Here is a 26,587-nt window from a genome sequence, read left to right as displayed (position 1 = left end):
CTATCCTGACTTCTAACAGGAAAGGTTAGTTTTACCTCTTTTTTTAATCTATATAGATTGAATCAAACAGAATATACTCTTGTGCATGGCTTATTTTTCTCACTATTCTATTTATCAGATGCATTTAGTTGTAGTTTGTTCTGTCTCATTGCTGTAGAGTATTTTAAATTTATTTATCTGTCCTACTGTTTATAGGCATTTGAGTAGTTTCCAGTTTGGTGATACTATGAATAGTGTTGCTATGTCCATTCACTACTTGCCTTTTGTGGACATGTATATATGAAGAGTAGAAATTTGGGGTCATGGAGTAGGCACATGCTTAGCTTTTGTGGATACTGCCAGGTAGTTTTTTTAAAGTCGTTGTACTAATTTACACTTCTGCCAATGAGATATGAGAGTTCCAGTTATTCTATATCTTCACCAGCTCGTGGTACTTTATGTCTTTTCCATTTTAGTCCTTCTGATGGGTGTATAATGGTATCTCATTGTGATTCTAATTGGAATTCCCAGATGATTGATAAAGTTGAGCACATTTTTTATATGTTTGTTGGCCACTTGAGTATTCTTTTTTGTGATGTGCTTGTTCAAGTTTTTGTCCATTTTTTCCTATTGCATCTGTTCTTTTAAAATTGATTTGTGGTAGTTTTTAAAATATTGATACATTCTAGATAAAAGTTCTTTTTTTGATATATGTATTCCAGATATCATCTCCCCCTCTGGGTTAGCATTTTACTCTTTAATGGTAATGGTGTCTTTTGCTAAACAGATTAAATCCAGCCTTTTAATGGGTACATTTAATCTTTTTACATTTATTGATTTCTGATATACTATTAATGTGTTTGATCTTATTTTGTGTGATTTATTTATCATTATTTTTCTTTGTTTTTCCTTTTTCTACTTTCTGTTGGATTAATAAACTTTTTAGTATTCTTTTTATAATCTGCTGATTTGGAAACTATAGATTGGATTTCTATGTTTTTTTTTTTTTTTTGGCTGCACCAAGCGGCTTGTAGTATTTTAGTTCCCGACCAGGGATTGAACCCTGGCCACCTCAGTGAAAGCACCGAGTCTTAACCACTGGACTGCCAGGGAATTCTCTGGATTTCTACCTTTGAGATGAGTACCCTAAAATTTTTTGGCTTATATGCTACTGTTAAGATATAATTTCCAAGACTAGTGTAATTGCTTTATGGATAATCTGTCTTTATGAATGATAACATACAGACTTTCTCTTTGTCTTTGATGTTGTGTGGTGTTACTGTAGTGTGTCTAGGTGTGAATTTATTTTGATTTATCCTGTTCATTACTTGAATGTACTTTGTACCTAAGGACTCCCATTTCTTTAATTAGGGACAGCCCTCAGCAATTCATTTATTTCTTCAAATCCTCCTTCTCTCTTCTCCCTCCATTCTCTTCTGGAACTTACACTAGAAGGATGCTGGAGCCTTTCAATTGTACCATCTACCCTGCTGCCAGAGTGATCTTTCACAAGTATGAATTCTATCAGTTGCTCACATGCTTGCAACTCTCTGTGCTGGACATTTTCCTAACCACCCTCTCGTCTTTCCAGCTCTTCCATTGCTTATACAATCAATCCTTTGTATTAACTTTTTTCCTTTTGAAATACCTAATTTCTGTTATCCTGGATGAACCCTGACAGAGGTACTCTTCATTAATTTACCATTTTGTTCAGAAAAATTCCAAATGCCTTACCATGGCCTGAACACTTCTCTATGATGTGACCTCTGTTTACCTCCTCAATCTCATCTTGTTCCATTCTACCTCTCCTTCATTGTACACTAGCCATATTAACCTTCTGTACAGAAAGGACAGCATAGCAGGACTGATTGCTATTCTTGGAAAAGCCTGCTTAAAAGGTTGGCCCTTGGCTGATGTTTGGGAGTTTGGTTTTCGGGAGAGTCTCCACCACCCTAACTGATAAGAGGCATTATCTGTGCCTAGATGGTGCAAATAATATGGTTTATGCTGAATACATACTTTCCTTCTGGGACTCTGAAATTTTGGTGCATACTAGGCAGAGGGTGCATATGTGGTCAGCCCCCAGTAAAAACGCTGGGTAATGAGCTTTCCTGGTAGACAATATTTCACTTATGTTGTTACAGCTCATCGTTGGGGGAATTGATAAGCACATCCTCTGTAACTTGACTGGAAGAGGACTGTGGAAACCTGTGCCTTGTTTTCCCCGGATTTGCCATATCTACCTTTTGTTCTTGCTGATTTTGCTTTGTATTCTTTCTCTGTATTAAATAATAACATGACTAGGACTATAAACTGAGTCTTTTGAGTCCTCCTAGTGAATCATGGAACCTGGGGGCGGTCTTGGGAACGTCACCCAGCACACACCTTATAGATCTGTGGAGGAACGAGACATTGTGTAACATGTTTTTTTTCTTTTTTTTTTTTTTTTGCCACACAGCATGTGGGATCTTAGTTCCCCGACCAGGGATGGAATCCATGTCCCCTGCATTGGAAGCGTGGAGTCCTAACCACTGGACCACCAGGGAAGTCCCTTGTGTAGTATTTCAAAGTCCATTTGTTAGAATCACTTATATTATTTCCAAAAGTAAATTTCACAAAGACAAAACCTTTAATATACATTTTTACCTTTAAGAGTATCTTTGTGTATATATTTTTAATAGATATTCAGGCAGTGTAAAATGTAAAGAAGCCTTACAGTTATAGTGAATTAGTTTTTACAGGACTGGACACACCTAACTTCCTATTGCAAACATTGTTGTCATTTTTGGGTGAAACAAACATGCTTCTCTATGGCAAGCCTTCTAACAACTGTGATATACGTTTCCAAACACACAGTTTCAAGGTTACAAGTCAGAGATAGTAGACTAACTATTAAAGCAAATAAACAAATACTTAGTCAGAACCTCCATTTTAATAAGCTATAGTATAAATATAAATTTAACTTAAATTTTACAATACCTCATAGGTAAATCACTAATCTCCCCCCTAATCTTTCCAACCCTGAGCTTTCAAACATTGGGTCAATAATTTCTTTACTTGAAGTCTTTCATTAAGCACCACTGACACTGTTAGGATTTCAACAGAAATTTTTAGTAAGGTTGAATCAAGGTATTATAATCCCCTCCCCCACAGTTCCTCAAATTCACCCATTCGTTACTGCCATAAAGATTTTTTTTTTTAAGGTGGATTATCTGAAGCCATTCTCTCTCAGCTTCCACAAGGAAGAGTTCTACTTTTTTAAAAAATTTATTTTATTTTATTTATTTTTGGCTGTGTTGGGTCTTTGTTGCGGTGCATGGGCTTCTCACTGCCGTGGCTTCTCTTGTTGCAGAGCACGGGCTCTAGGCGCACAGGCTTCAGTAATTGTGGCATGTGGGCTCAGTAGTTGTGGCTCGTGGGCTCTAGAGCGCAGGCTCAGTGGTTGTGGCACACGAGCTTAGTTGCTCCGTGGCATGTGGGATCTCCCTGGACCAGGGCTCAAACCTGTGTTCCCTGCATTGGCAGGCAGATTCTTAACCACTGTGCCACCAGGGGAGCCCACAAGGGCTGAATTTAAACATGGCTTGATTATGGTCACGTGGGGTCTTCTTGCTCTTTGCTTTTCACTTTGCATGGCGGTGAATATTCCCTGAGAAGCACGGGCCTGTTGGGACAGGGGTGGGGTATCTGAGTATTCTCAGACACTTGTGGAAAATTAAAGAACTATGGAGAGGAGGTGGATAAAATAGATACAGGAGATAGATAAGAAAGTGAAAAGAGAGTATAGAGTTTGAACAGTATAACTTGGATGATGAAGCACTTAATTATAATCATAATGAGCCAGTGATGCATCCAATTGATGCAACTCAGGCAAGTAAACATCATGAAAAAGTGTTCATTCCCAGTTGTAAGAGGTTGTGTTGTGGAATAGAAAAGTCCCAAAGCTAAAATTTCAGCCAGTTAATCTGCAAAACCTTGGACCCAGATCCAGAATCTCTGTCTGTAACTAATCTATAAACTAAATATTTAGACCCAGTAGCCTCCACTGGGGAACTAAAACAAAAGTTTGGGAAGACAAAGGCAGAAAGCATTAATAATTGTAACGTTCCTTTAGAGATAAGCCTTGTAATCATGAAGAAATATGTTTAAGATATTTGAAATATTTAAGAAAATATGACATATTAGAGAACACTCAACATACTTGACTTAATGATTTAATGTGAAATTATATGAATGTAATTAGTTAAGTTTATAAACAGTGTTTATGGGTGGAAGTTAAAGGGAGACACATACAATTCAAAAATAGTCAACTGTTCTTTGATGATTAGAATTTGAAATTATAAACACAATATTAATTGCATCAGCACCAAACAATTATGAAATGTTTAAGAGAACCTGATTTATTTGCTATTCTACTTTTATTCATTATATTGATGGGAGTTGTGTATATATATATAAGAAGACTTGGCCTGATAGGTTTGTTAATTTGCTTTGGCCTAATTAAAAGTATTAATGTTTAAAATACAGTTCAAATATTCAAGAGAACTTCATTAACTAATTTTGAAAATGGAATTAATTTTTTACGAGTATTTAACATGTTAATCATAGGTATGATGGTTAATTTGCGATATGTCAACTTAGCTAGGCTATGGTACCCAGTTATTCAATCAAACACTAATCTGGGTGTTGCTGTTAACGTGTTTTGTAGATGTGGTACTCCAATCCATCCTGTGGTTATTTACCCAGTTTGGGAAAGTATAATTGGAATAGGTATACTCAGCAATTGGCAGAATGCTAACTTGCTTCTCTGACCTATGGAGTGAGGGCTATCACTGTGGGAAAGGCCAAGTGGAAGCCACTAGAAAATAGTAAACCAAAAGCAATACTGCATTCCTGGAAGGATTACAGAGATTAGAGCCACCATCAGGAACTTGAAAGATGCAGGGATGGTGTTTTGTATCATGGCCCCATTCAATTCTCCTATTTGACCTGTGCAGAATACAGACGGATCTTGGAGAATGACAGTAGATTATTACAAACTTAATCAAGGTGTAACTCCTGTCACTCCAGATGTGGTTTCATTGCTTGAGCAAATTAACACATCCCCTGGTACCTGGTATACAGCTATTGATCTGGCAAATGCCTTTTTCTCCATACCTGTTCGTAGGGCCCACCAGAAGCAGTTTGCTTTCCACTGTCAAGGCCGGTAATACACCTTCAGTGTCCTTCCTTAGGGGCATATTAACTCTCCAGCAGCCCTATGTCATAATTTAGTTTGCAGGGATCTTGACCACCTTTCCCTTCCACAAGTTATCACATTTGTCCATTACATTGATTGCATTATGCTGATTGGACCTGATGAGTGAGAAGTAGCAACTAACCTAGACTTATTGATAAGACCTTTGCATGTCAGAGAGTGGGAATTTAATCTCCCCCAAATTCAAGGGCCTTCCACCTCAGTGAAATTTCTAGGGGTCCAGTGGTGTGGAACACGTTGAAGTAGTCCATCTAAGGTGAAGGATAAGTTGCTGCATCTGGCCTCTCCTACAAATAAAAAAAAAGGCACAGTGCTTAGTGGGGCTCTTTGGATTTTGAAGGAAACATATTCCTCATTTGGTTGTGCTACTCCAGCCAATTTACTGAAGTTCCTGAAAATCTGCTAATTATGAGTAGGGCCCAGAGCAAGAGAAGGTTCTGCAACAGAGCTGCTCTGACGCTTGGCCCAGATGACCCAGCAGATCCAATGGTGCTTGAAGTGTCTGTGGCAGATAAAGGTGTTTGGAGTTTTGTCAGGCCCCTGTGAGTGAATCACAGTGCAGACCCTTCAGACCCTTAGGATTTTAGAGCAAAGCCCTGCCATCATCTGAGGATAGCTACTCTCTTGATGAACATCTTTTGTCCTGTACTAGACCTTAGTAGAGGCTGAACACTTAACTATGAGCCACTAAGTTACCATATGACCTGAGCCGCCCATCATGAGCTGGGTGCAGTCTGACCCACCAAGCCATGAAGTTAGGTGTGCACAGGAAGTGGTATATGTGATATCTGGCTCAGCAGCCCCTGAAGGCACAAGTAGTTCACATGAGGCCAGGGTCCCCTCTCCTGCTACACTGCCTGTTCCCTCTCAGCCTGCACCTGTGGCCTCATGATGAGTTCCCTATGACCCGTTAACTGAGGAAGAACTGGGGCCTGGTTTACAGATGGTTCTGCATGATATGCTGGCGCCACCCCAAAGTGGAACAGCTACAGTGCTGCAGCCCCTCTCTGGGACCACCCAGGAGGACAGTGGTGAAGGGAAGTCCTCCCAGTGGGCAGAAGTTCTAGCTGTGTACCTGGTTGTTGACTTTTCCTGGAAAGAGAAATTACCAGAGGTCAAATCTATACTGATTCATGGGCTGTGGCCAATAACTTAGCTGGCTGGCCAGGGACTTGGAAGGTAAAAATTTGGTCACAGGGAAGTCTGGGAAGAGGTATGTGAACAAACCTCTCTGACTGTGCAAATTACTACTGGTTTTCTGGAGAACACCCTGACGGTTAATATTATGAATTAGTTGAACATTAAGCAAATATCTTGTCAAGTGGTTCTTTTTTTATATCAATCACTAGATGAATGGAGCATAATACTGAATTTAAGGTTTAAGAAAAAGCAGCTTTTAAAATTCACAACATTAATAAATTGAATACTAATTTAAACACACATAGCTTTAATTAATCTCGTTAGGTTACAACTCCTCCCTTCCCCTCATTTAGAAGCTTAAATGGCACTGACTAGACGTGTGACTTTTGTGACCTTTTGTCAGTTAAATTCTCAGTTTCCTCATCTGGAAGTGGGGATCATTTTGATTTGCCTATTTTGAAACATTTTTATGGGAATTATACAAGTTTATGAAAACTAAGCTATAAAGGGCTTGTCTCCTTGGAAGGCATTGCTTTAAAATAAAATTTAAGTCATTATCATAAAGTAAGTAAAATTGGTACCCTCTGAGTACAGATTGCATTATAACTGGCCCTGAGGCCTTAAAAAAGGGTGAAACAGTACTTTCCAAAGGACAAGCAGGATCAAAGAATAGCTGGAATGCAGGCTGCGTTAATGACATTGAATTATGTTTTTGACATTTTACTTTAATTCTGATTATGTCAAGAAGAGAGTCTGTTCAGAGCCAAAGGCCTTTCACATTTCTTGAAAGAATTGCTCCTTTCACAGTGAAAGATCAGGCCTTGGGCTCAGAGCATTTGGAAGGCAATATTATCTGGCAAGAATTCAATGATTAAAAAATTAGTTATAATTACCTTCTATTTATGTCCAATAATACTGATTTTTCACTCACTATAAGTATATTATACAGTTTCCTCTTTAAATAAATGTACTTAAATTAAAAAACTTGCCTCATTAGGACAGATAATATAGGAAAGTGGCAAATAATTGGGAAAATGGTATGTAAGAATGGAAGGTGGGAGTGACACTACTTTAAAATGCTCTAAATATTTTTCTGGACACTAGTATCCACTCTCTTATCTAGAAATGCAAGATTCCACCTTGGGGTACTAAAGAAAGGTAGGCTATCTGCTAGTTGCCTTTTTTCCATTAGCTTGTTCTGTTTCTCACAGCTGTCTTGTAAGGTAGGAAGTATCATTTCCGTTTAGAGATGAGGGAAACGAGATTTTGAGAGTTTACTTGTTCAAGGTCATGCTATGCTGGTGCTGCAGCCAGTATTTAAATCAGGGTCGGGACTGTGTGGAGAGAATGTCACCTGAGGTCAGGTTCCAAGGAGCTCACTGTGGGAGAGTTCTGGAAGGTAAGAGCCCTGTCCTTTACCGCTTTAAACAGAGCCCAGATGAGGCAGAAGCTGTCTTTTCCTCCTGGGGGGAAGGGTGCCATTTGCCTTCTGCAAAGTTTTGCTCAGATTTTGGCCTGAGTGCAGATGGATGGTTTTTAATGACTGTCCAAAGGGAGAGGAATGAAGGGAGACACATGGAACAAAAGGAGGAGAGAAACAAGGATCATTCTGAAAGCTTTGATTCCATGGGAGCCCCACATCCTTCTCTGGTCCCTCCCCAGGGTGTCTATTTTGGGGACATTGAGATATTTTAGGCATTTTTTGAAGGTTGAAAATGGGAAGTTTATAGCGGCTCAATCCTGGCAGACAGATGGAAACAATTAACACCATAGCTTAAAAATCTCATACTTGGAAGCTGCTCAGCAGTCCTGATGCTTAAAATCCCTCTCTGGGTGGTTGGAGCAGAGATGGAAAGAGGAGGTAAATAAGATGAGTTCAGCACCTTTTATATATCGAGCACTTTGATATAATCTTCCCAACAGTTCCATGAGGGAACTGCCATGATTAACCCTATTTCCAAGATGACAAAACTGAGGCTCGGAGAGGTTATGCATATGCTGTGTGCCCAAGCTCACAGCCTGTTATCCTGGCTGGGGACTCAACCTCCCAAAGTTCATGTCTTTTTTTTAGCTAACAGGTAGAGAGTGTTGCATGAAAAAGTCTATGGCAGGCTGAATAATGCCTCCTTCCACCTGCACACCCCAAAGATATCCACATCTTGGTCTGTGGAACCTGTTAATATTACCTTATATGGCAAAAAAGACTCTGCAGATGTGGTGAAGTTAAAGGGTCTTGAGATGGGGAGATTATGCTGGATTATCCAGGTGGCCCTAATCCCAAATGTCCTTGTAAGAAGCAGACAGAGGGAGATTTAAAACAGACAGAAGAGGAGAAGGTGAGGTGACTACAGAGACAGAGATTAGAGTGATGTGGCCACAAGCCAAGGAATGGTGGCAGCCACAGACAGTGGAAGAGACAAGGAACAGATTCTCCCTTAGAGCCTCTGGAGGGAGTGTGGCCCTGCTGACACTGATCTCAGCCCTGAGAGACTGTTTTCTCTGTGATAATAATTTCTACAAACCAACAAGTTTGTGGTAACTTGTTACTGCAACCAAAAGAAACTATTACAGGGTCTGTAATAGAATCGTAAGGGACAGCATTTCAGGGACAGCGAGAGGGAGAAAGAATACTGAGAAAGTTAGGGGAACCAGGAATCTGAAGTAACACGGAGTGTTTCAAGGAAGGAGTATTCAACCACTGGCCTGTCCCAAGGAGACCAGAGGCTGGGCATCATCCCCACCATACAGGTCTCCTCTGCTGCCCTCGCTTCCACCTTTATGCTCTCTCTTCCTAGGCAGTGGGCCCTTGAACTCCTGAGCTAAGAAGGGTCTTTGAAGCTCCAGAGACCTTGGTCCAAGTTCTGTCCCAATGCAGGAATGTCTCCTAGGGCATTGCAGAGGGTTGTAAATCACACTAACTATACTTTGTTTAAGGCCAGAGATCATCACTGGTGCCTTGGTGGAGGGTGAGGGAGAGGAGGTAAGTGAGGGCAGAATACTGGAACGTGACTAAAATCTCACAGTTCAAAAGCCACTACACAGTCAGTAGATGATTAGGATTAGTAGAGATCCTGACTTCTTCAGAAGCCAGCACTTTACACACACTGTAAGATGTCACCGCAACAAATGCACAAGGCACAGCCTCCCTCGGGTAGGCGGCTTGATCCACCAGCTGGCACTCGGTGACTGTCACTCATCAGATGTCTAGGTGAATTAGACATGGTTCTTCCTGAGGGGTGGGGGGGTGGGGGTAGATGTGAGCCTTGCCCTTGAGAAAAGCCATCTCCACGTACAGAATAGGTGAAATGAGATAAGGTGTTAGACTCCAGCCCTCAGGCATCGTAATCCCCTCTCTGCTCTGGTCCATACTCAGCAGCGTGGCTGTGTCAGTAAGGCTTCTGCCTGACATCACACAGCGTGGCATCACACAGCGTGGCTTCACACAGAGTGGCGTCACACAGCGTAGGTTTCATTTATGCTGCAAGCTACCAGGTAGGCCAAGTTTCCTACTGCTCTGAGGCAAATATGCAAACTCCTCTCCTTGGCCAGAGAGGCTGGGTAGAAGTGCACCTGACCAGCTCTGCGCCTCCCCTCACACCTCTCTGCCCCCTTGCTCGCTTCCCTCACCCCATGCTCCTGTCCTGCCCAGCTTCTCTCTGATCTCAGAATCTGCCATGCCCTGGGATTTTGCACCTGGTGTTCCCTCTGCCTGGAAAGTTCTTCCCAATACTGACACCTTCTCGACCTTCAAGTCTCAGCTCAAATGTCACCTCTCCAAGGCTCCTTCCTGGACCATTCCAGCTCAGGTGTCCTCACACCAAAGGCATGCTGTAGTGCTTCCCCTTGTCTATTTGTTCTGCCTAGTCTCTCTCTCTCTGTGGAATTATTTTGTTTATCTGTTTACCTGTTCATTGTCTGTCCCCTTCTCCCCATCCCCCCTAGAATGTAAGCCTCATGAGGGTAGGATGTTCTATTGGACCTACCATTCTATTCGTAGCCAGAGCTTATAATATACTAGGCAATCTCACAGATGAAGCTCAGGGATGCTCCCACCATGGCCCACGTGAGAGGGCAGCCCAAGAAGAAGCACTAAAGAGCAAGGTCATGGATGGAGCTTCTAGGCCAAGCTAGACCCGGCTGCGAGGCTGCTGGAAGCTGGTGGCTGACAGGATGTACCACAGCACGAGAACTTATGGAAGGGAGCCCCAGGAAACTCCTGAATGGGCAATGGGGTTTCAGATGGAAAAAGAGACTTTTAGGTTATTGTATGACCACAGAAGTCTTCAGAGAATGGAGTCAATACAGAGGACTCAGGCAGTGGAGGTGAGATCCAGCAAGATGCTTGAGAGATGAGGGTGCAGCAATGAAACGCCCCCCAAAAGTTATGCCTGTTGGCTGGATGCTTTTTCCAAGCATCCTCACTGGCAGCAGGACTGGGTTTATCCATATGGTGGGATCCCTCCATCCTTTAGATAGTTAACGATCCCCTTTTTAGTCCACGGTACAGCAGTAGCATGCACTCGCCCACCAGACCGTTTAGAAAAACTTGGAGAGAAGCCCAGAGGCATCACAACATGCTGGTGAAAGGCTGATGATGACTGTTTCATAGCCCATTTGCTGTTTGTTTAATTACTTTCTTCAACTAATTTTGTAAGTCTGTACTCTTTGTCATGGTGGCCACTGAAGTCTCCACTCAGTTAATTTAGTGGGTACCTAATGATTGGACAGGGGTTTCTTTAAGTGCTTGTAACCAGTAATTCTCCAGTCTTTGCTGGAGGGCTCTGTGTGTTGTGAGAACAGGCCTTCAGCACTCAGCCAGGCAGTACACACTCTGTCTTAGTTATCACTTCGGACTTTCTCAGAATCTTATGGTCAGCCAGAGGTGAGTGTTTCGCCTCTCAGGGATTTTCTGGAGCTTTTCAAAGGTAACTATAGATATCTCATTTCCCAGTTTCTTCTTTTAAGGTTTTTGTTTGTTTGTTTATTTTGTTTTGTTTTTTAATTAGCTTGCTGTTTGCCCAACTGTTATTGCTACCTCCAGCAGCTGCAATGTTAAACAATTGCTGTTGATTGTTTTTGAGAAATGTCCCCTGGGAAAAGTCTGCTTGCACTGGGCAAACTCTGAATTGGGTCAAGTGATAGCAAACATTGTGAGAGGGGCTTTCCAGAGAACTGCCAGACAGGTCAAATAATGATAATTCTCTGACAATGGAGTTTTGAAAGAGCTACAACTCTGTTTTGATCTTTACTATATCTACAAGGCTGCTTGTTTCATCACTGCTTTTATGGAGGAGAGGGCTTTTTGGAGGTTTTTACTCTGGCATTCCCATTACCTCATTTTCTCCTTTCCTTTCCTTTCTTTCCTCCCTCCCTCCCTTCCTTCACTTCCTTCCTTCCCCCTCTGTCTTCTTTCTTTCCCTTTCCATTTCTTCCTTCCTTCCTTCCTTTCTTTTTCTTTCTTTCTTTCTTTCTTTCTTTCTTTCTTTCTTTCTTTCTTTCTTTCTTTCTTTCTTTCCTTCCTTCTTTCTTCCTTTCTTCCTCTCTTCCTCCCTCCCTCCCTTCTTTCTTTCTTTCCTTCCTCCCTCTCTCCCTCCCTTCCTTCTTTCTTTCCTTCCTTCCCTTCTTCTTTTTTAAATAATTCACTTGCTGAAGAACTTAGGCTGTTTGACTTGCAGAGTTTCCCAAGTTTGGATTTCGCAATGGCATACTCTCTGTGTAGTTCAATATATTCTTTACCCTTTAAAGGTCATAAAATGGCAGCGAGATACAGAGACCTGATATGACTCAGGTTTAATCCCTTTGTAAGACTATAGCTGGTGTTGTGTCCCTTCTACAGGAGGCACAATATATAAATTTTCAGGGCAAATTTCTAGTGCAGTAAAATTTATTTTCAAGCAGGATGGTAAGTACATTTACATTCCAAAATTAAAATAGGAGCAGAAATCTCATTCAACCAAGCCTAAACCCTCTTAGCTGGCTATTAAATAAGAAAAATTTAATATGTTGGTTTGTCAAATATAGAACTTTTAGGATCTAAGACCATCTATCACTATAATAACTTTTGTAATACTTCAGTACAGTATAATAATTCCCTATGAATACTAGGTCAGTGCTGTCCAATATTAATCATAAAAGTTAACACTTATATAATATTTATTTTGTGCTAGGCACTGTCCTACTCCCTTTTACATATTGTGCATATTTTCATTTCCCTCTGCTTGGTAAATTGAAAATGTGAATATATACAGTATATACATTTTGTTCCTCCTATTAGCATGTGTTGGAAAGTGTTGACTACATTATGCTCAACAATCACGAAGTCCTCAGTTTCAGTCTCTTCATTTTAAAACCCTGCACAAAAGCCTGTGATGGGCAAATATTGTTCTTCTGCTCAAGAGTTGATATTAAGAGTTGACACAGGAAATATCTGCTGAAGAAGCAGACATGGCAACATTAACCACCTCACACATGTTCAGATATTTCCTCCCAGTCTCTAGCTTGTCTTTTCATCCTCTTAACAGCATCTTTCTGAGAGCAAAAGTCTTTAATTTTGAAGAGGTCCAAGTTATCAATTTTTTCTTCTATGACATGTGTTTTTGGTGTCAAGTCTAAGAACCCATTGCCTAGTCCTAGATCCAAATATTGTCTCTTATTTTTTCTAAAAACGTACAGTTTTATGTTGTACATTAATCTATAATCCATTTTAAGTTAATTTTTATATAAGGTGTGCATTTTTTTCATGATGGATCCAGTACTATTTGTTGAAAAGGCTGTCCTTCTTCCATTCAATTACTATATGGAAATGATGGTATTAACTAACGACTCCAGACTTTCTATACATTTAATGCAATTTTTTCTAGTCATAAAATAGCTAGAAAAAAAATCACATTTCATATTTTTTGAGAGATACTTCATTTTGAGATTCAGAGATTTCATTTCCTATTTGAGAATCATAATCTTGTCCCATTGTTTTTTCTTTACTAGACAGTGTTTCATTGTGGTTATAAAGATTTAGAAAAATGTGGCAGAATGAGAATGCCTAGTCCATAAGTCTCAAGAAAAGTTTGAAAGAAGAAGTAGGAGGAAGAGAAAAGAAAAGAAAGACAAGTGAGGGCCTGGATTACAGCTTTGATTCCATCATTGTTTGCCTGGATTCCCTTGGACTGCTTTCCTGCCTGTAAATGGGATCAACAGTCCCTCTCCGCAGACTCCTTGTGGTAAATAATACCACATACAGAAAGTGTCTAGGTTCTGCTGCAGTGCCCTTCTCACCCTCAGGGGACAGATGGAAGAGCCAGGCTCTTTCTCCTGGGAATCAGGCTGCAGGAGGCTGGTTTTGGAGGTGCGTGGAGGGAGCTGAGCAGCTGGCAAGTGGAGAGCTGGGATTAGCATGTTGGATGGAGGGATGGCTGGGCCATAATGTGCTCCCCACCCTGCCCCCAACTCAGCACACCCGCCCTCGGCGCTCCGGCTATAGAAAAGATCAGTGACGCAAATGGATTAGGAAAAGCCTGCCTGGCCTCTTCCTGCTGCCACCGCACCTGGGGCTCTCCACGCTGGAGATTAGTGGGTGGCAGCTTTGTCAGGGGGACAGACATTTAAACGTCAGCTTTAGTTTAAAGAGAGCCTCTAAGAAGAGAGGGAAGAGAAGACCAGCTTTCTCACCTCCTTCTCCAGCAGATCAGTCCCTTGCTTTCCTGTGAGTCTGCACCTTTTCAAAACACAGGGCTTACTATTCCTTCTACTGATTCTTGCCCTTCAGGCAGGTGTTGGTGATCATTAGAGACAGGGCTGGTTCTGGCACCAAATCCAACTCTGCTTGTGGCAGCCAGAGAGGAAAAGACATGAATCATGTCTGGGAGGCAAAAAACGTTGTTTACCCACTTTCCCAGACAGAGAGGACAGCAGGCGAGAGACATTCCCCAGACAAGGAAGCTCTCTGTGACAGAACATGCCCAGCTCAGAGGGAACCATTCTCATGGTTTGTTTGTTCATTCGTTCATTTATTGACTTAACACTTAACTGGGAGTTTATTTATTTATGTGCTCATTCACTGAGAACCAGCTGAACCCAGCCAGCCACCAATGAACATTTCTTTAGCTTCTCCTGTGTGCCTGGCCCTGCACCCAGGCAGGGGAACGTAAGCGATAAAACATGGGGCTGGTGTGCTGCAGAGGGGGCTGGACCATGCATGGGCTGTCATGGCCAGTGCTGGTCCAGACATGCTCCTGGACACTGCAAGGGCTCTGCCACACGTGTGTCTTTGCAGGCATGAGCCCGGCCTCTGTGACTCTGGCCAGTGCCCTGCAGGTCCGGGGCGAAGCTCTGTCTGAAGAGGAGATCTGGTCCCTCTTGTCCCTGGCTGCTGAGCGGCTCCTGGAAGACCTCCGTGGTGGTAAGAGTGTGTGACTGGGGCAGCTGAGTCACAGGGAGCTGAATGTGAAGCTTCCCAGACACATGTCCGGGTGCTGCTTATTGATCTGTCATCCGTCCGAGGTATTAGAATGAGTAGGCAAAGGACACCCACCCATGGAGCTGCTCTGGGAGGGCAGCTCTGTCTCTTGGACCCATGGCATGCCGCAGAGTTGGAAGAAAGTTCTTTTGCCTTGGTATTGCAACTTTTCTGGGCATGGTGTCTAGGGAGAGAGCGGCTGCAGCTCTGTGGGCCTCTCCCAACACCTGGGCAGTCTGGGCAGAATCAGAGACAGGAGGCAGGGGGCAGCTATCAGGATGGCTGGCACCCGCAAAATGGCCCCCTGCAAGATGGTGCAACAGCTAGTGTCCCATCAGGGGACAGAACCCACACACTCAGTGGTCTAAACAGGGGAGGTTAATATAAAGAATTATTTATAACTCCCATAGAAAAGTAACTGTCAGATATAAGAAAACTCGACATGGCCCCCTAGGATTGAGGGCAGTACCCAGTGAGGGACAAAATTTGAAGGGAAGCCCCCTCCCCAGGTTGGGGTTCAGATCGGCTGGAGGAGCTGTGCTTGCAGCCCACGATGATGGCAAAGTTCTCTGCTTTGCCTGGCCATAGCCGTTTGCAGTCACCGGACAAGCTAGGCACAGGCGCTTGCCTACAGGTGACCCTCTGGTTGGGGGCGGGAGCAGGTGAGCCACAGCTCCGGGACCTAGTGCCGGCAGGAGGCCTGGAGCCCAACGAGTCTGTGTAGACCGGGTCGCGAGAAGATGATCACTTGACAAGGTCGGCCCGAGGGGTGGCCCAGGGACGTGCGTAGGAGCAGAGCGTCACTCTTAAGCACAAACCGGTGACCGCTCCCCCACCTCCCTCGAAACCGCAGGAGAGCCCGCCTCCCGCAATGTCTTTCCAGCGCCCTCTACTGAGAAAACTGCACATCACGCTCGCCGTAAAAGATGCTTAAGGGAGGGAGCAGGTCTTGAAAGACGGATTTGGAGATTCGAGGCCTTAAATTCATAACTGGAACAAACACTGAGTGCCCACACCCAGATGTCAGCTCCGAAGTCACACGTGCTTGGGGACTGCCAGCCAGCCGTGGAGGCTCCCCATGCGGGAGATGACACATGCGCAGTCAGGGTGAGGGTCCCCGCGTGGGGAGGCTGTGCACCGGTCCCTTCAGCTGCATCTTCTTCCTGAGTCTTCAATCCCTCTTCCTCGCCCTGGAGGTTCTGATGAACAGCTATAGTACATCCAGAAGACCGGCTATCTTGGTCCCTGAATTGGCTCCAGAGAACTCAGACTTGTGCTAATTTCCGGGTGGATCTGATCTCTCTTTACCTTTTACCTTGAGACTCTTGGGCCACCTGTGAATTTGGACGCAGCTGCTAGTGTCCTAGCTACCGCTGCAGCCACCTTTCATGACACATGCTCCTATGCCTGCTCGCGTCAGGCTTGAATTCCTTCCACTACATGTTTCCCCGGGTCTTGCTCACAGTTCATCCCAGAGGGGGGGTTTGCAAGGCACCTGCCAGGCACAGTCCCACAGATGGCCCTCCAGATGGCAGCCCTATCTCTACACCCGCATCGCTGCCTTGGTTTCAGATTCCTCGGACTATGTGGTCTGCCCCTGGTCAGTCTTGCTTTCTGCGACTGGAAGTCTCTCCTTCCAAGACCACGTTTCTCATATAGAAGTGGCTCCTTTCAAGGCCCCTGAACTGCTACCGGGACAGAGTGATGACGAGCAGCCTGATTCATCTCAGGTAAGGCACGTGGTGTCTCTGCAGCACCCCCTGGGCCTGTCCTCTGGGAAACGCCTGGTCCTAGGTCCTCCCCAGCTCCCAGCTCAGCCCCGAGGAGCACTGAAGCAGAATGGCGTTAAAGAATTTTATTCCCAGGCTTTCTTGCCAGTAATTTATTAGCTCTTAGATGAGGACAAGTCAACTTCTCTGAGCTCCAAGATCTATGTCTGTAAAGTGGGGTTAATATGACCTAACAAATCAGCTTATTAGAAATACTGAAAAAGAAGTTCTGGAAAAATTGTAGGTAAATGGTCCAGCAGCATGTAGCAAAACAGTAAAAAGGGCCCAGCAAGTCCTCAACTGGAATGTATCCCAAGGCACGAGGAAAGATTCATTTGGCTGCCGTGATGTTTACTGCTGTGTGGTTGACATTAGTGACAAACTGGAAACAAGCTAAATTTCCAGTGAGAGTTAGACATGAAACAAGATAGCATGAAAATTAAGCTGTAGAAACTTAATGACCTGAAAAGAAATTAAATATATACACGTACAACGTGATCCTAGTTGTGTACACATACACGCACACGCACATACACATGCCCAGAGTTCCAAAAATATATGTCTCGAGTGATTATTTCCGGATAGCAACATCAGTGGTGATTTTTGTTTTTCCATGGATGTGTTTTGCTTCTGAATAGTAAAAAGTTCTAGTTAAACATGATCTTCAATTTTAAAACGAAGCATTTCTAAGGAAAGAATGATGTCAGGCAGGCACACAGTACTGGGCAGGGCATAGTGTGTGTTTAATCATTGAGTTCTGTTCCTTTCCCTTTCCTTGGAAAAGGGCAAATCTGGAATTTCTGCTCCTCTCAGGAGGCATCCTGGAATGGGAGCTGCTTTTCCTTTGTGCTTGGAGAATAGGACCTCAGTGGCTTCCAGGTTTGTCTAGTTTGGGCCCATGTCTGACTGGTTTGTCTCCAAATCAGATCACCACAGCGAGAACATGAGAGTCACCTTTGCAGTGGCCTGGGCTCCGTCACCCCACTGGCAGTTGCCCCAGCACACCAGGCCCCTGAACCCTTTCCTACACTGCCAGATTCCGGGGGTGAATCCCTGGACTCCTGTGTTGGACACAGACTTGAGGGCCTCTCAGATTGCCCCTATCTGGGTCTCTTGGGTGAAGCTCCACCCACACCAAGTTGCCTCCTACACTCTGAACTCAGCTAAGATGATACATCCTGAGCCGTGGGATCTGACTTTCTGAGCAAACACTAGAGGGGCCCGCTGATGAAACCTGAAAGTGCAGGGGACCTAGTTTCCTATGGAGTGAAACTCCACCAATGGGAAGTGGGAGATGGGAGGGGAAGGAGAAGATAAATCCTCCCTTCTTCCTTTCTTCATGAACTGCTTTTAGGAAAGTCTTGCTAGCCTTCCAGAGAAGTTCTGAGTGCCAAGGCTTAGTGTGCTGTGCTTCCAGCTGTGCTTTGTTGCTTGTTACAAGGAAGTGACCAGTGTAGTGACCCCACACATCACATCTGTCCTTGCCTCCCTCCCCCTTTTCTCCTCACCCTCATTGCCCTGGGCTTACTGCTCCTGAATGAAATGTCATACTGAATCCTTGCTTCAGGCTCTGCTTTCTCCAGGACCTGAGCTGAGACAGATCTTGAGTGTTCCTGGGGTCCTTCCCCATCCTTCCCAACACTCACTAGTGAGGGACAGACATCACCCTCCTGACTGCAGCTTGGCCTCTTCTGAAGATCTAGTCACTCCTTTGCTCAGACCATCCTGGAGCTGAGCCAAGCTGGGGAAGAACATCCTTCTCCCTCTGCACATATTCCTCCATGGAGAGGAGGGAGGGTTCCCAGAGTTCCAAGGCTCAAGGAATAAGCTGAGCTAAGAACTAGGGAAGCGTGTTGCTGAGAATCTGAGCCAGGAAGGAAAGGGTGAGTTTGAGCTGGGAGAGGGTCAATGTGGGCAGGGACTGAGTCCTTAATGGACCAAACAACAATTTCGTTGGTGGTTTAATTCCCTAGGCATGGCATATGGGAGTGTGGCTTAAGCAGAAGAAACCACTGGCCTTCAGCCTTATTTGTTAGGCCAGGATGCAAGGTTACCTGGCCATTCCCTCTCTTACAGCATCCCTACCACGCAGTTCTGTTAACTTCTGTTTTCCTCCATTCCTCAGGGTCTCCTGTCTTCATCCAGTTTGGTTTGGGTCCTGTGGGAGGTGGGGTAGACAATCAGGAAAGTAGTCTCAAGAGAGGCTTTGCTCAGAATCCTCCCACAGCCCTGGGCCCTTTCTGAGGTTAAGAGGATGTACTCTGACCCCTCTCCTCAGGGCAACATTCAGCTCTACCCAGCACACTGAGATGTTTCCTCCACTGCTTGGAGTGTTAGTTCTAGGTGCAGGTGGAAGGTGTGGGCAGGTCTCTAACTACAAGGCACTCATTCCATCATCACCCCATCCCGGGATCATGGCAGACATTACCAATCTATCATGATGTTCTTTCACGCTGAGCCAGGAGTTGCCTTCGGAATCCTTCTCACCACCCTTCTCCAAGGCAGCAACTACCAGTGGGCTGTATTTGGGATTTGGGATGAGGCCTGTTGTCATTGCAGCCTTAGGCCCTGAGCTGGAACACTTTAAGATAGAGCCCTTGGAATCCAGGTGAGTTCCCAGGTGTGGACGGTGCCTCTGGCAGTGCCCAGGCAGCCATTCTCAGGGTCAGTTCTCTGGAAATGAGGGTGCAGCTGGTGAACTTCCCTGCAGGTGTCTAGCCTTTTACCAGAGGAGTGGTTAGCTGGTTTATGTGTATAGTTTCGGACCAAGAAGAGGACTAATTGGCACATGTGAATTGTACACATGCCCTTGACCTAAAAATGTAAAAACCAAAACGAACCCCACTTGCATTAGACTCAGTAGATTGCTCCAGTAACGATACGTTTTTACATATCATGCTTTGCGAATTCAACGTCTCCCTTTCAAAGTCCCAGAAATCATTTCATGAAGAGAAAGATCTTAAGGGAAATGCTATTTGTCAGTTATAATAGAAGCCTAATAATAATAGTAATGATAATAATAATAAACATTTATTGAGGATTTAGTATGATCCAGAGGTGACAAAGCCAAGTGGCTCCAGGCAGGGGCTCTGGTGCCTGGGTTCAAGTTTAGGCTTTAGGTCTTATTTGGGCAAGTTCCCTAACTTGTCTTTGCTTTAGTTTCCTCTCTGTGAAATGGGGAAAATTAAATACATACTTCACAGGATGGTGGTGAGGACTAAATAAATTAATATAAGTAAAAGACTTAGAGAAAGGCTTAGTCTGTTATAAGTGCTCTCTGACTAATAATAATCAAAACAATAATGAATATTATTATTATCGTGTCCAGGTCCTCTTTACGCAATCCTCAGAAGTTTTCAGGCAGAATATTCACTTTAAAGATGACGAAACTGAGGCTCAGGGAAGTCAGATAATGCTCTTCTGTTACACAATGTTGCTTTCTGACAACATATGATGCTTTTTAATCAGGCTGAACCGTAGTGTGTCATGTAGAGACAGTTTTGGCTACAAGAAACAGAAAGCCTAAAATACAGCTGCTGGAACCATACATATAGTTATTTATGTAACAAGAAGTCAAGAGATTGGTCAAAAGCTTGGTAAATGTCATCAAGGATCTAGGCCGTATATTTCCAATCTATCCTTCTTAGCTGTTGACTTTTTGTCTTTATGCTTATTGCCTCATGGTCATAAGATGGCTGCCATGATTCCATGTATCACATCAGTGTTCAAGACAGAAACAGGGGGCAAAGGATGGGACCAGCCACATGTGTTCCTGTTGACAGTAAAGAACAAACTTTTTCAGAAGCCCCCTAACAGACTTACTTCACATCTTTCACAAAAATTGAGCGTCATGGTCACTGAGACTTTCAGCCTCTAGAGTAGGATGCAGCAAAGTTTAAGGGAGTTGCAGATGGTTGTTCGGCTAGCCAGCCAACAGTGTCTGCCACATGCGGAAATGAATTGTATCTTGTTTACAGGATCATGGAATAACAGAGGTGACAAATCTAATCATGTGCTTTTTCTCTTGGGCAGATGCACGTCTATTCTTTGGGAATGACCCTCTACTGGTCAGCAGGGTTTCACATTCCACCAAATCAGGTCTGTGAACAAGATATTCAAAGTCTTGCCAGGTCATGTCTTTGGACTTATTTAGATTTTTCCCAGGGCAGGGACCACATCTGTTGAGCTATGTGCCACCACTCTGTACTCCTAGGTTCTAGGAAGGATTACCAATCGATTAAAGAGCTGCTCCTGCTGCATACAGAAAGAACCTCAGAATCCTACTCAACTTGGCACTCCAGGCAGACACAATTTGGGATTGGCAAGTAAGATAAGAACTTATTTGCCATTCCAGTCCAGAGGAAGTAGGAAGCTAGAAGATTTTATAGATACTGAAGATACCAATTTATAAAAAAGGCTTTAAAGCAGCCCTTCCTGAAGTGAGATGCTTCCATGAAAAAGGGTTCTGTGCTCAATTGATTTGGGAAAATGTCCATACGATGTCTTCTTCTTGAAGATTTGTCAGAGTAGTTTATTAAAGACTCTGAGAAGGCTTAAAGCACAGAAACTTTTAAATTTTATCATAGCATTCTATAAAATTTTTGACTACAGTATGCGTATGTGTGTGTATGTGTAAATTTTCATCTGACGCTATAAGAATTCCGTAGAAACCAGTGTAACAAGAACATACATTGGAGAACTCTGTCCAGCCTGTTTGCCCTATTTCTTTCCTCCCTCCCCCCCTTTCCTTACTTCCTTCCATCTCACCCTTGCCCTCTCCAATTAAACATCCCAGTGTTTCTGGCGCTCCTTCTGAAAAGGGACCTGCCCATGTCCCTCTCCTGTGGAATCTTTCACAGCTCTCCACTCCCCACGGCGTTGCATTCCTCTTCTCAGCAGAGCATACCTGGATCCCAGAATTGGTTCCTACCTGTGATCCTGGTTCCTCTCTGATACTCTGCCATAATCAGGGCTGGCTTAGTGGGCATGTGGCCTGTGTAATAGCACAGGGCCCTGCACTTAAAAGGGCCCCCCACTTGATTCAGTGCTCTGCATTAAAGTTCTTAACAGTTTTGACCAAGGGACCCTGCATTGTCCTTTTGCCCTGGGCCTGGTCCTGCCCATAGCCTCCTTCCTTCTAGACACATGCCAACATTTGCCCACACTGCTCCCTCTGTTTGCGGCTCACTCCCCAGCCTTTCTCCTGGCCAGCCCGTGTGCTTTTTGAGATTTAGTTCAAGTTCTTTCCCCAGTTCCCTTCTCCCTCCCAGACTGAGTTAGGCCCCTTCCTCTGTGTTATGACCACGTCTTATGTTTCTGAGGCCAAAGCCCTTATCACCCTGTACTGTCCTTTTTTCTTTAAGTGACCATCTTCCTCATTAGACTTGACACCTCTTAAAGGCTGGGGCTGTCTCCCACCTTATACTGCAAGTAGCCACTCAGTCCCGGCACGTAAGAGGTCCTCTGATGTGCTATATGAGTGTGGGACTCAGTAGCCTGGTTACACATGAAGATAGGCATTCACAACTCGTGCTCCGTGGCAGGAGATGGTAGTGCAGTCTTCATCTGGAAAATAACTTACAGTGTGGGTGAGGGTGAGAAAACACCTGAGAGTGAGTATGAATTTGAGACCTTCCCCATATAAATTATGGTCATTCAAACACATGAGGGAAGTGTTTAATAAAATAACTATTTTTTCTTTTGCTTGATGTGTACATGTGACATAAAGTTCAATCAATGATTATTGACCTTATGCTGACCACTGGAGATTCCAAAGTGAAAAAGCCACAGTCCCTGTGGTCCTGGAGCTCACACTCTAGGGGAAGGGCCCAGTGAGAGCCACCTATATTATTCTCTAAATAATTAGAGAAAATGTCAATCTGGCCAGGTGAATGTGAGTTAAAGGCTGACCTGGTTTGATCTGGGTGCTTGGCATAGGCAGAAATCCATTTTGTCAAGCACCTATTTTTCGTAGGCATTTCAAGGATGTGTTTGGGCTCCCCGCGCCCCGAAGGACGTTCCAGATTAGAAAGCAGCAGACTACATACAGCTGGTGCAGAGATAATTGCTCCTCATTTTGTGGCCTCAGCGATAAACAGTGATAAACAGGCCTCAGGCTGTTCAGCCTCCCTAAACTCCCCAGAAGGAGTGAGCATCTGTGTAGTTAATGAGAACATCCGTTCTTAGTTGTCTCCACGGCACACCCGACAAGGCGCTGGCCTCAGGGGCCGCTGCTCTGGAGGCTTCTCATGTGGCTGCCCCACTCTCCAGCCCCTGCAGCTCTGCGAGCCCCTGCACTCCATTCTGCTAACCATGTGTGAAGACCAGCCTGGCAGGCGGCTACCGCTGCAGTCCATCCTGGAAGCTTGTCGGATTCACTGGGAAGAAGTGGCCGTCCACCCAGCCTCTGCCAGTCTCCATGTCAGACAGCTGGCCGGCTTGGTTCTGGGCACCATCTCTGAGGTCAGTGTAGATCTGCGCTTTCCAAGCCGGGGGCTACTCGCTAGCCACGTGTGGCTGTTGAAGTTCAAACGAGCTAAGTCATAGTTCATTGAAAGGAAATAAAACATTGAATTCCTCAGTCACACCGACCACACTTAAGTTCTCAGTAGCCCCTTGTAGCTGGCGAGGACCATACTGGACAGGACAGATCTAGAACATTCCTGTTACTGCAGTTCTAGCGGGCAGTGCTGGTGAAGACCTTTGAGCGAGCCTAGATTTCTAATGTGGCTAAGACCCTTGAGATCTTTGAAAGAGCCTCTTTTCATAAAAACAGTCGTGTTTATGACCCATGGGTTAGCTTATCAAAATTCAACCCTAGGCCTTGCATGAGAAGCCTTCCCTGACTGTGCCTACATCATCCCTGGCTGCTCCCTCCCCTCTGCCATCGTGTACCTGCAGAGGGTCACCTTGCTGTGCTTGCTGCCCTGTGCACTCGCCAGTGCCTAGCAAGGGGTCCGGCACAGAGTGAGCATTTGGCTTAGGCTGGGTTTCCTTGAAGCAAAGCCAGAGGTGGGCATTCTTGTGCAAGTTAGTTATTGGGGAAGTACTCCCAGGAGAGGGAGTGATGGAAGGATGGGGGACAAGCCGAGTAAGGAGGTGGTCTTAGGAGGAGACAGCCTCGCTGGGACTCGGGTGAGGCAAGTGAGGTGTTCGCTGGGCAGCACTGCGCTTGTCCAGGGGCGTGTTGGAGAATTGAGACAGGGGCCATGTGGACGGAGAGGAGGGTATGGCTGTGGAGATGCTGCCCACAGTCAATCAGAAAAGGCCTCTACCAAGGAGTCCCTAGCAGTCCAGGGGTTAGGACTCTGTGCTTCCACTTCAGGGGGCACAGGTTCGATCTCTGGTCGGGGAACTAAGATCTGGAAAGCTGTGCAGGTGGCCAAAGAAAAAGAAAAAGAAAGAAAAAAAAGTAAAAGAAAATGCCTCTCCCATCCTGTCCTCCTTCTTGGACCCCTTCTCTCTTGGCGTGTAAACATGTCACTCCTGTACATTGAGCCAGAGGATTTGGTGGGGACAGAGGAGGTCCATGTATTCGAAGGACACTAGAGCCTACCATCCATTGATATGTCGTTGTCCCCTGATGGACATTGTGATGATCTGCAGCGTTGCCATCGGGAAATCATAAAGTGATTTCCATCAGGGACCTGTGAAGTGATTTCCACCGCTTATTCGACCCTCACTGGGGCACTGAACTCAGTAAGCTACAGGGGTGCGTTAAGCACACAGTGAGGTTGTGGGAGAGAGACAAGCAAGCAAACTTGCTGTAACGTGGTGGAATAGAGCCGGATGTGAGTAAAGTGACGAGGGGAGGTGATGAGAGGACATTCCTATCTGCAGGTATGGAGAGGGCAGAGGTGGAGAGGATGTAGCTCTAGGCCTTGGAAGCACAGGAGAGATCATCAGGGAGACCCTGGCCCGTGGAGGGGGCGTGTGAGCGAAGGCACAGATGTGCATGAGTATGCAGGTGTTGGGGGGTGGGGGTGAGTGAACCACCTCTAGGCTGTGTGGCTGGTACACACAGACCTCGCTCTGGTTGCTATGTGCTCACTGTTGGGCTCCCACTGTGCAGGAGAGACCCTTCCACACTGACTCAAACTGATAGCCAGGTTGTATGCGTCTGTATAAATGTCCCCTCTCGACCTTGGGATGCGGATGTGTGATGTACTTGACCTTCAGGTGGAGAGGAGGGCTGTGGAGGAAAGCTCGTCCGGGCAGCACGACAGAAGCTACCTGCTCAGGAACAGGTTGCAGCAGGCCAGCTGTGAGAGCCGGGCAGCGAGGGCCCCGGGGTGTCTGCATCCCTGCAGAGGTGGGTATGGCGCCCTGAGCATTCCCTGGGTGGACTGATGGTACCCACTCTGTTGTTTCCTGGCCCCTGTGGGCCTGATGTCCATGCTGTGGAGGCAGAGAAAGCCCGTATAAACCCCACTCTTCCAGGAAGCCCCTGAAGAGAAGGGGCTGAGCTTAGGACTCGCCTGTGTCCTGAGGAAAACTTCATTCGGAGATGTAATTTAGCAGAGTTATTTATACCCAACATAAACTCTCTTTTAAAATTGATAAAAACAAATTTAAACAAACGACATGAAAGAAAAAATTTCCCTTTAATTGATTTCTAGGTGGAGTGAAAGAAAAGGCAATTTGTGAAAGAGTGTTTTTGTTGTTGCTCTAGGTGTGTTAGAAGAATGGCCTTTAGACTAATCGTCAAATCTTCCACCGTTCTCTGCTTTTCAATTTGAGATTAAAAAAAAATTAATTTACTGTTTGTTGTCCATAAAATAAGGTTCTCTTTGTTGTTAAGCTTCATCTTTCCTCCCAAAAACTCCCCCAACCCTCTGTAACTCTTATTTCCATTTCCATTTTTCACATGAGGAAAGAGACTCAGAAAGGTCAAGTAACTTTGTCAACGGCACACAGCTAGTAAGTCGTGATGCTGATATCCACACCCTAGGTTGCTTAATTCAAGAGAGCTGTGCTCTTTGCCTCTGCTCATGCCCTCCACCATGCTCTTTGGTTAGTTTCAGAGAGAAGCACAGAGACTCAGAGCTCCCTGGAGCCCAGACTGAGTGCCTCAGCACACAGTTGCTGCAGCCTCTCTGTGAACAGGTAAGCAGCAAGGTGTACGGGGCTGTGAACTTGCTGTGGGACGTTGGTGTGGGACCTGCTGTACCCTGCTTCTTTCTTCTGATTATTGAGAAGTCTGTTGCTTTTCCGGAAAAAGCTGACCCTATTGCATTGGCAGGTGAAAAAGCCACATTTAAGCAGATATGAAGCCAAGATGATGAGGGGCCTGATGGCAGCTATGGTGTCAGGGCATTCTGTCTCCTCTGGGAACCAAGTTCAGACTCAGTTATGGAACAACATGCTTCTGTTGTTGTTGTGATTATCTACGTCACATGAGGCTGCATAACAAACAGCCACAAAACACAGCGACTAAAAACAATGATTTATTTAGCTTTTGATTCTGTGAGTTAGGAATTTAGGCTGTGCTCAGCTGGGAGGTTCTTCTGCACTCTGCAGGGTACTCTTGTGCATCTGTGATCAGCTGCACCTCAGCTGGGCAACTTCGCTTCTGGGGGTTGGCTGGCTGTTGTCTAGGCAAGCCCTGGTTCTTCACCACAGGCTAGCTAGCCTGCGATTGTCCTTATGACAATGGCAGAGTTGAGGTCAAGAGAGGGAAGGAGGGAAGAAGAAAAGGGAGGAGGGAGGGAGGGAGAGAGAGAGACAGGTATCTCCACAGAACCTCCAGAACTAGCCCTAGCCCTCACTACTTCCACCTCATTCTGTTGGCCAAAGAAAGCTATAGGTGAGCCCAAATTCAAGGAGTGGGGAACAGACTCCACCTTCTGATGGGAGGGGGTTCAAAGTCCCACGGTTAAGGGCATGGATCAGGGAGAAGAATTGTGGCTATTTTCAAAATCAGTCTAATAAACCTGCTTGAAACCCATATGGGCCCATATCTTCCTGGACCTGGAACATTATGCATTTTGA

At 44.9% G+C, this 26,587-nt stretch overlaps 1 protein-coding gene across 1 annotated transcript in view; it reads left to right on the top strand.

Moving 5' to 3' along the window:
• FRMPD2 (FERM and PDZ domain containing 2) overlaps positions 1-26,587 on the top strand; it is a gene marked incomplete at both ends in the record, with an annotated part of 96,861 nt that overhangs the window by 10,056 nt on the left and 60,218 nt on the right. Inside the window, 8 exon segments of the mRNA XM_082673625.1 lie at positions 14,269-14,297; positions 14,300-14,357; positions 14,646-14,771; positions 16,401-16,558; positions 20,630-20,695; positions 22,868-23,059; positions 24,776-24,908; positions 25,615-25,702. Of these exon segments, the coding sequence (XP_082529751.1) occupies positions 14,269-14,297; positions 14,300-14,357; positions 14,646-14,771; positions 16,401-16,558; positions 20,630-20,695; positions 22,868-23,059; positions 24,776-24,908; positions 25,615-25,702 (850 nt within the window).

The sequence above is a fragment of the Grampus griseus genome (assembly GCF_964374135.1).
Source record: "Grampus griseus genome assembly, chromosome: 16".
NCBI lineage: Eukaryota > Metazoa > Chordata > Mammalia > Artiodactyla > Delphinidae > Grampus > Grampus griseus.
The sequence above is the reverse complement of the archived record's forward strand: the minus strand, read 5'-3'. Positions and strand labels throughout refer to the sequence as shown.